General features: G+C 46.4%; 1 protein-coding gene across 1 annotated transcript in view; it reads right to left on the bottom strand.

Annotated features, from left to right (window-relative positions):
* The window catches only part of MFSD11 (major facilitator superfamily domain containing 11), an 80,582-nt gene extending 70,156 nt beyond the window's left edge, over positions 1 to 10,426 (bottom strand). Inside the window, exons 1-2 of the mRNA XM_077251847.1 lie at positions 10,091 to 10,426; positions 7,325 to 7,483 (exon numbers count right to left, since the gene is read on the bottom strand). Coding sequence (XP_077107962.1) covers positions 7,325 to 7,420 — 96 coding nt within the window. The 5' untranslated portion in view covers positions 7,421 to 7,483; positions 10,091 to 10,426. The remainder of the gene's footprint in view (positions 1 to 7,324; positions 7,484 to 10,090) is intronic.
* Positions 10,427 to 12,435: the final 2,009 nt, after the last annotated feature.

Below are 12,435 nucleotides of genomic sequence, written 5' to 3'. Positions count from 1 at the left end.
GCAACACAGCTCATCACCCTGAACACACCATCCCCACTATCAAACATGGTGGTGACAGCATCATGGTTTGGGCCTACTTTTCTTCAGCAGGGACAGGGAAGATGGTTAAAATTGATGGGAAGACGGACGGAGCCAAATACAGGACTATTCTTGAAGAAAACCTGTTGGAGTCTGCAAAAGACATGAGACTGGGACGGCGATTTGTCTTCCAACAAGACAATGATCCCAAACATAAAGCAAAATCTACAATGGAATGGTTCACAAATAAACATATCCAGGTGTTAGAATGGCCAAGTCAAAGTCCAGACCTCAATCCAATCGAGAATCTGTGGAAAGAGCTGAAAACTGCTGTTCACAACAAATGATCTCCATCAAACCTCACTGAGCTCGAGCTGTTTGCCAAGGAAGAATGGGCAAGAATTTCAGTCTCTCGATGTACAAAACTGATAGAGACCTACCCCAAGCGACTTGCAGCTGTAATCGCAGCAAAAGGTGGAGCAACAAAGTATTAACTTAAAGGGGACGAATAATATTGCATGCCCCACTTTTCAGTATTTGAATTTCTAAAAAAATTTAAAATAACTAATACATTTCGTTCAACTTCACAATTGTGCTCCACTTGTTGTTGATTCTTCACGAAAAATTTACATTTGGTATCTTTATGTTTGAACAGACCTGGGCAAGATGCGGCCCGCGGGCCGCATCCGGCCCGCCTGATGATTTTTAACGGCCCGCCAGCTAGCTGTCATTTCTGACAGCCGCCCGCGGCACCGCTCGGCCAGCCACCAGATGCTTATGAAGGCTGGCGGCTGGAGTGAAGGCCCCACACGCTGCGCATTGCAGCGCATACAATTCCTCCAGGCTGGAGTCCTCCAGGGTCAGGATGTGATTGACACAGCATCAGGAGCCATTGGCTCCCGGCTGTGTCAATCATTCTTGTGACCGGAGGCAGCATTATGCCACCGGTCACAAGAGGCAGAGCTCCGCATTGACCCTGTACGTCACGTGCGTACGTCACGTGCGTACGTCACTCCAGCGCCGCGCGGGATGTGCTGCACCGCGCGGGAAGTGCTGCACCGCGGTGAAGAAAGTTGCTGGCTGGTGGTGTCCGCCCTTCGGGTGAGTATCAGCGGTGGCGTATCCAGGGGGCCCCGGGCGGAGCCACTATATGGGGGCCATAACATTTGTGCAGCACAATATGTGGGCCACAATGTTTGTGCTGCAGTATATGGGGCCATAATGTTTGTGCTGCAGTATATGGGGCCATACTGTTTGTGCAGCACTATATGGGGCCATACTGTTTGTGCAGCACTATATGGGGCCATACTGTTTGTGCAGCACTATATGGGGCCATAATGTTTGTGCAGCACTATATGGGGCCATAATGTTTGTGCTGCACTATATGGGGCCATAATGTTTGTGCTGCACTATATGGGGCCATACTGTTTGTGTTGCTCTATATGGGGCCATACTGTTTGTGCTGCAGTATATGGGGCCATACTGTTTGTGCTGCAGTATATGGGGCCATACTGTTTGTGCTGCACTACATGGGGCCATACTGTTTGTGCTGCACTATATGGGGCCATACTGTTTGTGCAGCACTATATGGGGCCATACTGTTTGTGCAGCACTATATGGGGCCATACTGTTTGTGATACAGTATACGGGGCCATACTGTTGCTTATGAAAAAGATAGCATATGTATACTACAGTATTGGGTAAAAATGAGTTAATTATATTAGTCCGGACCTCTAAAACCATCCCAATTTCTCATGCGGCCCCATGGCAAAATTAATTGCCCACCCCTGTGTTTGAAGCATGATATGTGGGAAAAGGTTGAAAAGTTCCAGTGGGCCGAATACTTTCACAAGGCACTGTATAGTGCTTTCTGTGAGGTCCATAACCTATTCACATATGGACCCTGTGACAATATCTATATGTCACGGGGAAATCAAAACACTGCGAAGTTTAGTTTCACGTACCCCTGCACTGGTTAGAAGCACTTCACCATCTTTTTAAAAAAAAAAAAAAGTTCAGATTTTTCTTGCTAGCAGTGCAATGGTTAAGCTGTTTAGTTGAAGCTCCCGGGGCCTTCCTACCTGGATTTTCTCACCTGTTCAGTGTTTGCCACTCCCCTCTGCTATATATACTGGTCTCTGGTACTTAGGAATTGCCAATGTTAGTTCTTACTGTCTGGTTTGGAGTTCGTGGTTGTAGGTGCGTGTTTGGAAATTGTTGCTTGCTCCTTTATCTCCCCTGTGTCCCATTCTGTTTGGTGTGTGTATTCTGTGTGCTTGTGATTTTCATTTATCTCTGTCAGTCTTCCCTTGTTTGTCTGATTAGTGTGTTCCTATACACTTGAGCATCCCACTACCCTGGGTGGGGGAGGGGACAGATCAGGGTAGATATAGGAGCATAGCAAGGAACGAAAACTCAGAATGTCCATCTTCAGAAGTAATCCAGGGGACAGGGATACACCAGGATGCCCCTAGTTCTAGGGACCTGGTAAGTACCCAAAGTCCCAACGCCTGTGTAACACTGTTTTTTAAATGCTTTTCATTCAGCGTTCTGTAGTGATGTCATGGCCGTATATAAAAATTGCAACTATTTTACATGGTACGTTTCTTACAGATAGGCAGCAGTCCAGGTTTGTAGTGGAGCCATTTCAGTTTCTATGGGACAGTTACGAAGTTACAGATGTCAGACATATAGCCGTGCATGTGAAAGGAGTAGGGCACAGTGTGTCCGGTAATGTAAAAGCACCCTACCTTACACTGGTAAAAACAAAAAAGTTGGGAAACAAGAAAATACTGAAGCAGGAAAAATTCAGCGCACTAGAAGACAGGATAAGATGAGAAGAAAGCGTACTTCCTAGAGATTGGTTACATACTAATTTGAACATAGTATGTCATGTTGCTTTATAGACCTGCACTTAGTACTGGAAATGTAAATACTGTGAGACAGTGACCGGCATTGTTGTAAATGGACGGTATGTGTTGCAGGGGACAAGATCCTCTGTGCTGTAAGACTGAAATGTTTCTCTGGGACCTGTAGTTCCACAAGCTTTGTTTTTGTTTACAAAGGGGGCTTACAGGGTTAGTCGGAGAGCTGGATGGGACTGGCTAACCACACACACCTCCCACCTATGGGGGTGGTTTCAGCTACATAATGTGACCTTGGTTTGGGTCACATGGGTTCGAGGTTGTAAGGTACTGTATGAGGTCAGGCCTGTGTGTTGGAAGGTCCTATCAGTGGATGGACTTCCTGAAGAGCACATGGTGAGGCTGTGTACCTGGAAGGTCTCTGTGTTGGAAGGTCCTGAGGATGGACTGGATTCCTGAATAGCACAGGGTGAGACCAAGTACTTGCAGAGTCCGTGACGGCACTGCGTTGGGGAAGCTATGGATCTTCTGAGGGTCTGAACTGTTGGGATTGCCCTTGTCCCGAGACATCGGATGAGACGGTGACCCCAGTAAGGCAGCTTCCCTAGAAGCCAGGACTAACGACGAATGGAGCAGGAGCTCCTGTAAGGTAACTCCAGACAATGGGGTTATAGTAAGGGCAGACAAATATCTGCCATTGGAACAGACTGCTGGTGCTTCTAGTGTTCCGTGGATGTTAATGAACTGTTCCGCATGCGGTCGCCCACGGGAACTGGGCAAAGAGAAGTCCGGTGTGTTTAGGGACCGTGATTCAAAGCTGTATACTACGAAGTGCTATGGACTGTGAGGTCTGTGGATGTGTAACATGGCCTGCAGAGGTTTAGGAGTTGCATAATAAATCGCATAGACTGTTTTGTGAGAAAAACGTGCCTGTGTGCATTCATCACGTTGTCAAGCGAGTGTCCCCCAACACATGCAGTAAGGCTACGTTCACATTAGCGTTCGGCGCCGCAGCGTCGGGCGCCGCAGCGTCGCCGCATTCGTCATGCGCCCCTGTATTTAACATGGGGGCGCATGGACATGCGTTGTGCTGCATTTTGCGACGCATGGCCGCAAGCGTTGGGCGCAGAGAACGCAACAAGTTGCATTTTTTTTTTGCGTCCAACTTTCGGCAAAAAAGGACGCATGCGTCGCAAAACGCAGCGTTTTAGCGTGCGTTTTGTTGCAGTTTTATTTGCGTTGTGTCGCCGACGCAGCGGCGCACAACGCAAATGTGAAGTAGCCTAAGCGCCATCTTACTATATATAATGAAGGTTAATATTTATCTTATTAATCCACTCAGATGAGTGATACTCTGCATATTTATGCAACCACATTATTTTTGTTTTTGTTTGTTTGTTGTATTATACAAATTAAGGATTTTAGGCTTTTTTTCCCTTATGAATTCCTACAAATTATTGGTGACATTAAGGGTTCACTCATACTGGCGTATAAATCCGAAGAGTGAAATCTGATTTAAAAAAATAAATTAAAAAATCAGATAGCACTTGGCCCAACCAGTGTTATCTCCTCTTCCCACAATCGTATACAAGATTTCTCTCGCGTATCACCCCTACTCTGGAACCTTCTACCACAACACATCAGACTCTCACCTACCATCGAAATCTTCAAAAAGAACCTGAAGACCCACCTCTTCCGACAAGTCTACAACCTGCAGTAACCACCGATCGACCAAACCGCTGCATGACCAGCTCTATCCTCACCTACTGTATCCTCACCCATCCCTTGTAGATTGTGAGCCCTCGCGGGCAGGGTCCTCTCTCCTCCTGTACCAGTTATGACTTGTATTGTTTAAGATTATTGTACTTGTTTTTATTATGTATACCCCTCCTCACATGTAAAGCGCCATGGAATAAATGGCGCTATAACAATAAATAATAATAATAATAATAATAATAACGAGGCAGTGCGGATCTGGGGATTTTTTTTCTCAGCTGTATTTGCCATGAAAAAAAAAAGTTGCAGCATGCTGTGATTTCACTCCAAAAATCGGACCGTGCAAGTAAAAAAACACGCGTGCCATACGGACAATCAGTATGGCATCTGATTCTGTAGCATAGGAAACTGTAAATGGTCCTGTAAAAGATTAATAGCCGCTGAGTAAAAAGAGGAAAAATCATCCCACTCTTCTGGATGAGAAATGGGACAGATTATCCGCAAGTGTGAGACAACCCTAAAAAGGAGGAAAAAGTTCTGAAATGATAGTTCTTAGTATGGTTGTTTTTTTTTTTGTTTTTTTTATATATGGCAAAAACCTAGCCTTTTAACAGGGGCGTGTAAACTTTTTGTATCTACTGAATATGTATGTTGCTGAACAACCTGTTCAGCCAGAGGCGCTGCTTTCCTTCCGCCTCTGACAAGCATTTGCCCTCCACAAACACGATCCAGTCTATACACCACAGCGGCCTACACGGTGAAATAACTGCGAGACATTATCGACTCTCTTTCTTATGCCATCTCTTTGTTGTCTTACTTTATAGTGACATTAATCATGCGCAACTTCATTTTGGATCAAAAATCGGTCACGTTTTACGACTTCACTTAGCCACATCTTTTAAAAACTGTCTACTGAGGAGCAAAGATGGTCCAAAATATAACCTGTCCTATTCATATTAAAGGGAACCTGTCAGGTCCCTCATGGCCTCCAACCCAGCTGCACTCAACTTTGTGCAAGTAACTTCCCTGCCTAACCAGCCCTGTCTAATGTTACTGAGTGAAAACAAGGTATAAAAAGGCATTTATATGGTCCGCTTTTCCTATGCTAATGAGGGCTTTGACTAGTCAGTGGGGCGTTATAAGCCGCTCACTCCCACAGTCTCTGAAGCGTGTACACTTCCTGGCCTCAGACAGAGGAGCCGCGCATGTCCGGAAGTGTAGAAGGTAGCTTCCAGACATGCGTAGTGCGCACCTCTGAGGCCAGGAAGTGTACACCTGGCTTCATTCGCTGCCGGAATGAGCGTGTGCGCTAGATTTACATGAATGGTGAAGTCGCTCATCCAAATTATGTTGTAACGCTCGTATTGGTGTGGTAACATGGAAAGAGGACTGACTAGCCTGGGCAACTAACGCCCCATCGACTAGTCAGAGCCCCCATTAGCATAGGAAACGGGGAGAATCTAAATGATTTTTTGTATACCTCATTTTCCCTCACTTATACAGGGCTGGTTAGACAGACAGGGCGGCCTTAGGGTACACTATGTGACTGCAGACTTGTGAATCCTGACAGCGCATACACTGTGAGGACTCTCCAGTGTCAGGACTGGCGAATGCATGACCGCAAGCATGTGATTTGCACTGCATAAATGTGGCCATGTGTCAACTAGACATGCGCAGCCTCCTCAATGCAAGTGCTGAGCGAAGCCCGACACGTCTAGTTGAAATGTGGCCAGCATTATACACATTGCATACTTGCAGTCACATGATTGCGCTCTCTAAGCCCAGAGGATCCTCACAGAGCGCAGCATGCACACTGTGAGGATTAACAAGTCTGAAGTCACACAGAGTGACTGCAGGCTTGTAACCCCGGAGAACCCCTTTAATCATAAGAGTCAAATGTCTTTTATTTTGTTATGTTTAATTATTTAGCAGCAATTTTTCATTTTTATCAGGGAAATTTACAAATCATGTTATTTTTATAGGGACCTATTTAGTTTTAGAGTGACTTTGCAGAACCTATATAAAAAAAATAAAATGCCATTTTGAAAACAGCTTAAATTCAAAACTGGTGTCAGGTAGTTTTTTAATTCTTCAGGTGCTTTTCAGAAAGTAACAAAGTGTAATCATAAGAATGGAAAATTATATTTTTACTACTAAAATATTAACATCTGAACAGGCGAGTATGGAAGGAAGACGCAGACCATCACTGGGCTTTGGATTGCCTTGGCAACCATCAGGACCACCCATTCATGATTCAGGGGTCACAGAAGGAGCCATCATGCCCTATTAACCATCTAGATGCCATAGTCACTATTGACAGCAGCAGTTTGGGGGGTTAAACAGCCACAGTCAGTACCAACACTGACTGTGACTGATGCAGAAGGATGTCCACTATAGTGTACAGCCGATAGCTGCGGCATTGTCACCCATCAGGGGGCGCTATTCTCTTATTATCTCCAGTCAGTAAAATGGTTCATTTGGTGAATATTAGGGATAATGAAAAGTTTATGACTGATCTCTATGAAGCTCATTTACCGGAACTGGAAACTCTCCCTAAACAATTTTCTGCCTATATGGTGTCTGTAATAGCAGTTCTCTTTTTAGATAACCAGTAAAGAGCAGCCATTGTATTCGAGGAGACGGTCACAAATAGGGTCTTTGTGACTATAGTGTGGGGGAGGGGGTGCGTGAATACAGAGTTACCTTGCCAGTGGCGGGACACTTACCGCTACGTTGCCACATGTCTGGAAGGCCGTGAACATAAACATAAAAGCAATGCCCAGGATGAAGATGTTCAACAGTTTCTTCTGTTCCGGAGTCATTTTTCCCAAGAATGATCAGAATGAGAGAATGAATAAAACTGGATGGAATCTTGTGGCCAGCAGCTGGAGAAAGAAGCAGAGAATTGAAGTATTCTACCATTACACACATATTACATGGATTAATATTGGTCTACGGGCTGCAGCAATGATTACCCTAATGTGCAGCGTAGGCTGCGTTACCAGCCAATGCATGCGGAGCCTCAGTCACAGATCCGGCCAAAAATCCCGGGCTCCCAACACAGGTTTGTGCTGTTTTGCTACAGTCTTGACTTCAAGCCGCTGACTATTAGTGATGAGCGAACGTGCTGGGATAAGGTGTTATCTGAGCATGCTCAGGTGCTAACCAAGTGTCTTCGGGGTGCTTGAATAATATGGTCGAGTCCCCGCTGCTGCATGTCTTGCGGTTGTTCGACAGCCGTAACACATTCAAGAATTGCCTGTTACGGAATCCCTGCATGTGTTGGGGCTGCCTACCAGCCATGAGACAAGCAACCGCGGGGACTCGAACATATTATTCAAGCACCCTGAAGACACAGTGTGTGTAGAGCTGAAGATCAAGGTACATCTATACGTATATTAAACATACTTAAAGCTTAATAACAGGAGCATATGATTTATCAACTCTGCAAAATTATATGGTGTTGATTAGCTGCTACAGGTAAGAATACAGGTGACAATAACTCCTATCATAACATGCAGTAGCTGCTGCTCGACATGCTTAATTCTGCTCAATATTAACGGATAGCAAAAATATATTTAAGAAAAATATTAATTACTATATTAATAAGAAGAATTAAGTTCAGCCCTGTCATGTGACCCCTTGGAAAAATGAATTGCCCATCCCTCCATTAGATAAGTCACCTGTCTACTGTGTATGGGGGTCTCCAATCTGTCTCCTAACACATGGTGTCAGGGGAGAACAGGATCCAGCCTGAGGAATTTCAATGGCTGCTTTTTTTTTGTTCTTCTTAGACATAAGATGCTGTGAGAGGAATCAATGGGGGAGTCAGTGGACAGCTGCTTACTGTCTATGGGGGTCCTTATGGCCATACATTGTTAGACCCTAAAGGTACCGTCACACTCAGCAACTTTGCAAAGAGAACGACAACAATCCGTGACGTTGCAGCGTCCTGGATAGCGATCTTGTTGTGTTTGACACGCAGCAGCGATCTGGATCCCGCTGTGATATCGCTGGTCGGAGCTAGAAGTCCAGAACTTTATTTTGTCGCCAGGTCGGCGTGTATCGTCATGTTTGACATCAAAAGCAACGATGCCAGCAGCGAGCATAGGGGGCGTCGCAGCGTCTCCGAATAGCCAGTCGGTACACTCCGGCTGTTTGACATGGAGCTAACAACCAGCGAGAACGAGAAGTGAGTCGCCGTTACGTCACTGGATCGCTCCTGCATCGTTCTGGAGTTGCTGTGTTTGACGTCTCTACAGCGACCTAAACAGTGACGCTCCAGTGATCTAGTTTAGGTCGGCTCGTTGTCTTTATCGCCGCAGCGTCGCAGAGTGTGACGGTACCTTTATAGGTTTGTTTGCAGCCATCTCTCCCATACACATACGTTTTCTATGAGACAGCCGCTGGCAATCACCAGCAGCTTCAGAGGACTTAAAGGCTGAGTCACACATAACGATATCGTTGCAACTTCACGCTTTTGGTGACGTAGCAACGATCCCGCTAACGATCTCGTTAAAGTGTGACAGCGACCAACGATCAGGCCCCTGCTGGGAGGTCGTTGGGGAATGATCAGGACCTTTTTTTGGTCGCTGATCATCCGCTGTCATCGCTGGATCGGCGTGTGTGACACCGAACCAGCGATGTGTTCACTTGTAACCAGGGTAAATATCGGGTTACTAAGCGCAGGGCCTGCACTTAGTAACCCGATGTTTACCCTGGTTACCCAGGTGCTGCAGTCGTTCCCGATTGTTGGTCGCTGGAGAGAGCGGTCTGTGTGACAGCTCCCCAGCGACCACACAGCGACTTACCAACGATCACGGCCAGGTCGTATCGCTGGTCGTGATCGTTGGTAAATCGTTTTGTGTAACGGTACCTTTAGTGTGAGGTATACGGGCCCATTACACAACACGGTGGCCGCTTATCTGAGAATGACAATATAATCAGAACTTACCATCTAAATTACCATTTGTTCTCCAAAATCTAGGGAGGGTTTGGCAGCCCCATGCAGCATCATAGGACTGACAGCAGAACTGAGGGAGGGCAGTTTTGGGTAGAGTACGCCCTATAGGAGTGAATATATATAACTCAGGAGCCCCCATTAGCCACGGCAGAGCAGTTCCCGCTCCGGAGGGCATAGTGAGATCACTGATGCAGGGTCCCATACTGACAATTCAGGGGGCCGCTTTAGGAAATCTCCATATGTGACTTTTAATAGAGTTCTCTGGAGAAACGATGACTAGCTGGGTAATTCCTAATGTATGAACAGACTATAACCTCCATTGTCCCAAAATCAGAGGCCTGCTTGTAAACTACAGCACATCTGACAACCACAATTATAGGTTCCCAGAAAACATCAATAGTCCTAACTCTGCATAGACTGGAGAACTACGGCTCCCATCATGCGCGCACAATCCCGTGGCTGGGGATGCATGCTGGGGTCACAGACGGCTCCTCAGGACACGGCCCTGCGCCACCCCGGCAGCTCTTACCTTGCTGACATCAGTGGGAGAAGTTTGCCGGGCAGCAGACAAGGAACCAGAGCCGGTCACCTGACCTGTGCAGTCAGCAGCCGTTTCCCCACTGCTCACAGGAGTCAGCTGACGAAGGCGGAGACGCGCTGGGCATGCTGGGAAATGCAGTACAATGGCGCCCAGCAGCTCCCGGCACCAGAGCGGGCTGTAGTGTCTATGACCAAGGACACATCATAGAGCACTTGTATCTGGCTATCAGGGGGTCACCCCTGTACACACCTGTGCCTGCTGCAGGAGACTGTGCGGCAAAGGAGCAACTGCTAGCACAGGAAGTGCGCATTGTACTACACTTCCCAGAATCCTCCTCTGCCTGCCACTGCAAGACACGATTAACCCATTCATCTCTGGCGCTTTATCAGATATGTATGAGGAGTGTGTAGTAATTGCCTGAGTAAGAATCCCTTTTTATGTGTGGACTAGATGGTGGCCCGATTCTAACGCATCGGGTAGTCTAGAATATGTATGTATGTATATATATAGCCGCCACATAGTATATAGCACAGGCCACGTAGTATATCATAATATCATATACTACGTGGCCTGTGCTATATACTATGTGGCTGCTATATACATAAATACATACATATTGTAGAATACCCGATGCATTAATACAGGCCACGCAATATATAACAGTGGCCACGCAGTATATAACACAGCCCAACTAGTATATAACACAGCCCACGCAGTATATAGCAGCCACGCAGTATATAACACAGGCGACGTAGTATATAACACAGGCCATGCAGTATATAACAGTGGCCACATAATATATAGCACAGGCCACGCAGTACATAACACAGCCCACATAGTATCTAACACTGGCCACGTAGTATATAGCAGCCACGTGGTATATAACGCAGCCCACGCGGTATATAATGCAGCCCACGCGGTATATAACACTGCCCACGCCGTGTATAACAGCCCACGCAGTATATAACACTGCCCACGTGGTATATAACACTGGCCAAGTAGTATATAGCAGTGTGGGCACATATCCGTGTTAAAAAAAGATAATTAAAACAAAAAATAGTTATATACTCACCCCCTGGGGTCCAGCGAAGCTGTCCCTATGCGTGGGCTGCCGCCATCTTCCGTTCCCAGGATGCATTGCGAAATTACCCGAGACCGCTAAGGGTATGTTTCCACATTCAGGAAACGCTGCGTGTTTGACGCTGCGTAGTGCCACAGCGTCAAACACACAGCGTCCAGATGTTACAGCATAGTGAAGGGGATTTCATGAAATCCTGTCTCCACTATGCGGTAAAACACGGAGGCGGCAGACCGGCGTAAACGGACATGTGGCGCGTCTTATGAGAACGCAGCATGTTTGTTTACAAAGCGGCGACGCTCTGTCGCCGCGCCGTATATTTACCATAGACAATCATTAGATGCGATAAAATCGCATCTAATGATTAGTCACATGCGTAGAAACTGCGTACAAGCAGCTTACTACGCATGTCCATGCCGGCTCACCTGTTTCGCCGCCGGAAGTCCCTCGTCCACTGCAGTTCTCGCGATAACTTATGTTATCGCGAGAACTGCCGTCCACGTGACCGGGACTTATCTCCGGTCACTAGTCTGGTTCTCGCAAACAGCTGATCAGGTGTTTGTGAGAACGCTGTAGTGTAGGTGATCGCTGGAGAGTTATCTCCGGCAATCATCTACCGGCTCTGCTACATCTAGATGTCAGGCATCCAGATGTAGCAGAGCTGAACTCGTCTACACTGTGTGCACATACACCACACAACATACACCACACAACAAACACCATACAACATACACCACACAACATACAACACACACCATACAACATACACCACACAACAAACACCATACAACATGCGGCGACATGCGACAACATGCAAAATGCGACGACATACAACATGCGACATGCAACAACATGCGACATGCGATGACATGCCACAACATGCGACATACAACATGCAGCAACATGCGACAACATAAGACATGCAACAACATGCGACATGCAACTTGCAACGACATGCGACAACATGCGACATGCTGCAACATGCGACGACATGCAACATACAACATGCGACATGCAACAACATGCAACATGCCACAACATGCAGCAACATGCGACATGCAACATGCTGATATGGAAATTTGGTTTGGATAAATTTATCCCTGTGTGTGCTGCGGCCGCTCCCAATAAGACTGAGTATTTTGAGCGCTCATCAAGAATGAGACTGCACTACATTGTGTCAATAACATTCCATCAATACTGATACTTTATTGTACATACATAGTTTTATAATTGCATATAGAAAGGAGTGGTTAGG

This window comes from Ranitomeya variabilis, chromosome 4, assembly GCF_051348905.1.
Source record: "Ranitomeya variabilis isolate aRanVar5 chromosome 4, aRanVar5.hap1, whole genome shotgun sequence".
NCBI lineage: Eukaryota > Metazoa > Chordata > Amphibia > Anura > Dendrobatidae > Ranitomeya > Ranitomeya variabilis.
The sequence above is the reverse complement of the archived record's forward strand: the minus strand, read 5'-3'. Positions and strand labels throughout refer to the sequence as shown.